The 4,773-nt window shown below is 38.9% G+C and overlaps 1 protein-coding gene across 1 annotated transcript; it reads right to left on the reverse strand.

The window, feature by feature from the left end:
• Positions 1-272: 272 nt before the first annotated feature.
• Positions 273-2,692, reverse strand: HELRODRAFT_170595 (hypothetical protein; the record flags this gene model as incomplete). Its single annotated transcript, XM_009016398.1, has 2 exons — positions 273-2,359; positions 2,605-2,692. 2 exons carry the CDS (start codon positions 2,690-2,692, stop codon positions 273-275), a joined length of 2,175 nt encoding a protein of 724 aa, XP_009014646.1.
• Positions 2,693-4,773: the final 2,081 nt, after the last annotated feature.

A 4,773-nucleotide genomic window follows, 5' to 3' on the forward strand; every position in this document is an offset into this window, starting at 1 on the left:
ATTATAGAATATAAAACGAAATCATACTCATAGACACGTGTTAAGCTTAGTAAATAAACCGACAATAACGAATCAGTAACCTACATATAGTATCGATTGACATGACCTATAAAATTTTCTCATCGGTCTTAATGATGAAAGAAGAAGACACGAATTGAACAATTGAGAAAGCATTAAACAAAATATTAATTAACAATGAGTAAATCATTCGACTCATAAAATATCCATAACCAGCATTACAAATTTCAGCAGCAACAACAAAACGAACAACATCAACCAACGATTAAAAACAACACTACAAACAAACACAGACAAACAGACAGACCAGACGATCTGTATCCACCTGCATCTCCATCAACATTTTTTCTAAGATGTTGAAATGGTGGATAATTATAGAACCCGGCACTTTTCCCACCACCATGGCTACCCTCTACAATTGCGCCACCACCGCTACCACTACCACCACCACCACCGCTTCTACTCTCAGCGAGGAATGATGGCAGACCAGATTTTGCTGATTCAAAATTATGACCGACTGTCGATTTGATTCCGTCGTAGTTGATCAAATTCTTCATGTCTGGAAAAGATACAATTGGTTGAGACTTGAGGAGGGAGCTAGGGGCCTCCACAACCGAGCCCCCTGACATCATGCCCTGCATGTTTGTCACCCACTGGTTGTTGGGACGTGAAGACGAGGATGAGGATGGCAACGTTGAATTTGAGTGTGAGTGAGGAAATGGTGATTTTTTGTTTCTTGGAAAATCGTTCTTGTCGTGTATGCTACTGCCAGAGAATGAATATCTGCTGTTGTTGCTGTTGTGTGGCGGCATTCGGTGGTCGTTATCGACGCTGCTGTCGGATGTGTTGTTGTTGTTGTTGTTGCTGGTGGTGGTCAAGTTGTTGTTGTTGCTGGGGGTCAAGTTGTTGTAGTTGCTGTTTGTTGCAGTGGAATGTTGGGACGAGCTGCTGTTAGAGTTGTCACCGCGCTCCATAATCTCCTCCTTGTCAACATTCATTTTGTTATTTACATTTTGCTCGGCAGTTGAGTTGCTGCTGCTGCTGCTGTTCTTAGCAGCGATGCCTGGCGACATCAGTGGGTTATCGGGTTTGAAATTTTTGCCGCTAATTGAGTTATTAGCCTCTTGGGATCTGTACATAGCTGACATGTCATTCTTTCCATACGGGCCATATGGGTGGGGGGGCCTCATGAAGCCCTGCTGGTGCGGATGGTTATACCCTGATTCAGAACGGTAGTTAGGTGGAGGAAATGATGAGGACGATGACAACGGCGAGGAGAGGGATGAGGACGGCGAGGGGGATAAAAGTGGTGGTGACTCAAATCTACCGACAGCAGAATGATGATGAGGATGATGATGTTGCTGATGAAGATGTTGCGAGAGATGATGTTGATGATGATGCGGATTCGTCATAAATTCAGGCCTGAAAGGCTGACGGTAATTTGGCGATGGTGGAATAGATGATGGCTGGTAATAAGGTGATGATGGTTGAGGAGGAAAATACGGTGATGACGACGACGAAGATGAATTTATCATATGAGGAGGAAGTCCATCAGATGAAGGGCCAGGGTAAGGCATTGGGGGCCCAACTATGCCCATTGGAGGATAGGGATGAGGTGGATAAGACTTCATCTGATGTTGATAATGTTGTTGATGGTGTTGTTGTTGTTGTTGTTGCTGCTGTTGATGATGTTGTTGCTGCGCGAGGTACTGCTGATGTTTGTGAGCTTGAAAATGAGATGGCTGATGATGATGTTGTTGTTGTTGAAGTTGTTGCTGCTGATGTTGCTGATGGTGACTAACGTTTTCCCTAACCATATTATGCTGCTTGCTGTTGTAATCAATACTGTCACCGCCATCATCGTTGTTACTGTTGCCAGGCAGAAATCTACTGATGTTGTTTTTAACGTTGTTGTTGTTGCTAGAGGATATCCTAGTGTTGATACTATCATTAGATATATCAGTTTCAACTTCATTTATAGCAGTTAATTTAGGCATAGAGTTCTCATCACTATCTGTAAGATTACCACCTGAAAAACTTTTACTTTCACAACCATCATTGGAGGCATTAAAACTACTGCTGTTAAAACTATTAACATTATTTACGCCGGCATTGTTCTCAACAGCCAAAGTAGTTTCTGGTGAGGTAAGTGTTGTTGTTGCGCAGACAGATAATGCAACCCTATTATCGTCGTTCATGTCGTTGTTATTTTTGGAGTTGTTTTCAATGGATTCATTAACTGTTTGTTGTTTCGTATGACCAAATGATAATTTATCATCAACACCAGGAGAAGGTACGTGGATGATTTTGCTATCAGCCTGGCCACAACTGTTTTGAGTGTCTGCATCGTTGTTGTTGTTGTCATTATAAATGTTATTTCTATTAATATTGTTGATAACGTTAAGATGCATGCTATAATGGGATGAGCGATGTTCAGACAACGAGTTATGACTTAGAAGCATTGTGGCGTTACAAACTATCATAGCAACAATAAAGATGAAGACAAAAAGAAACCATAGATTTTTTAAAAATTTGAAAAAAAAAACAACAAAACAATAGGACTGAATCTGAACGTAAAAGATAAACCAGCCACAACCTTTCTCTCGTCCATCAACAGCAGCAGCAGCAGCAGCAGCAGCAGTGAGCGTGAGATTCCCAGCATCATCTTCATCATTTCCGTCATCATTTCTGGTGGCGAACGGTGATGACGGCGATGGGCTGCCGTCCTGCGAGTAAACCTCTGTGCTGCTGCTGCAGTTTGAACGATAATCATCATCGTCATTGCACGTACCATCGTTCTCTGCATTTTCACCTCCTTCACCATCGGGCCTCTTATGCGATTTCTAGAATTCGTTAAAAATAGATTATATAAAATTTTATTGTGACTGGTGAAACATTTATAGAAAAAAAATTGTTCTTTTATTCATATAATACGCTGTTAAAATCAAAAGTATTTAACAGTGGCTGTTATTTTTTATTTATTACCATAAAGATTATCAACATCATCCCTTTAATCGTGGCTATTGTTAGATTAATTGACAGTCATTTGAAGTGGTTATTTAGCCAACTATCATCACAACTCTTCACTAACATCATCATCATCATTATCAAATGCATCATCATCTTCATCACCATCAGGCTGGCATACACATCATCAAAATATTTGATAACTCCTCAAATAACTGGTACATGAAGGAGAATAAACTGAGATATGAAATAGATGAATATCAAGAACATTTATTATCTCCCTTCCCCCCCCCCCCTCTCTCTCTCTCTCCTCTTCTTCTAATTAATAGACATAATTGAATAAATAAACCATTAACTGTTATATGAATATCTTAAAAAAAAAAAAAGTAGAGCAGAAACAAAAAGAATGAATTAAAATTTATTTTGAAGAGATCATTCTGGCAGCAGAGGGTTTGATCCTCTTAAATGGTAAAACAATGAGATAAATCCATAGTAACGCGCGTGTGTGTGTGTGTTGTGTGAATGTGTGCTTACAATACATGTCCACATGAGAATAGAACGTTGTCGAGCGTCGAGCGTTGGCTTGAGTAATAAAAAACACATTAACCCCCAACAGGCAGGTAACCACTACGGCGTAAGATAATTATTTTGCATTGAAATGCAAAATATTTTCAACAGGTATTACCATCTAGGACGCGTACAAAAGAAGCATTGGCACGATGGCTGCAATCTTAGAAATGAAATCCACATAGAGAAAAAGAAACACAGAACAAGTCAAAAAATAACTTGAATGAAAATAACAACAACAAACAACAACTAACCACAACAACAAACAACAACTAACCACAACAACAAACAACAACCAACAACAACAACTAACCACAACAACTAACCACAACAACAAACAACAACTAACCACAACAACAAACAACAACAACAGCAAAAACGACATTAGTACAGTCTAAAAAAGTACAAAAAATGGACAACAGCAGCCAGAAGAGAAACACAGAACAGTGGGAAACTTTTCCTAGGAGAAGCTGCAGAAAATGAGATATTTGAAATGTTTCTGGCTTTAAACGCTACTCTGCATCATCCATCTCAATTTTTAAACTATCTCTAACACTAAACATAGCACATTACCATCAGGCGGACGTGTTTACATACATACATATATACATACATACATACATACATACATACATACATACATACATACATACATACATACATACATACATGCATAACATAAAGACTATGCAAAATTGTGAAAATATATAGCCAATTTTCAGTTTCTATTTACTGTGCTTGATCACATTTAAACCAACAAACACCATGCCAGGCAATATTATTCTTGAAACGACTAATTGAAATGAGTAGTATATCAGTATAAAAAAGCTATGCAATCAAAACAGCAATAAGAAAAGCGCTTCCAAAAGCATATTTCAAAAACCTATTGCACGAATGAGCATAAACAAGCTGAAAACGTGAATAGTACGTATAAATTACATGCAGTAGGATAAGAAAGAGGAAAAAAAGAACAAGATGTAGAAAATCAATGTTAAACGTATATCATATCTCAGGCAAACTAATTCCCAATAGGACCATCAGACAACATCGACGCTGTAGTTGTGGTTGCCACAATCGCTGCTGCTATCTTCGTCATGCCTGCATGTAGTTGCCACTACAACCACTATCTTCATCATTTCCGTAGCCATCTCATCCTCATGAAGTCAGTCACTTCATCACCGTTATAACTAAGCCGTCGTTATCATCATCCTCACATGTCTC

The sequence above is a fragment of the Helobdella robusta genome (genome assembly GCF_000326865.2).
Source record: "Helobdella robusta unplaced genomic scaffold HELROscaffold_18, whole genome shotgun sequence".
Lineage (NCBI taxonomy): Eukaryota > Metazoa > Annelida > Clitellata > Rhynchobdellida > Glossiphoniidae > Helobdella > Helobdella robusta.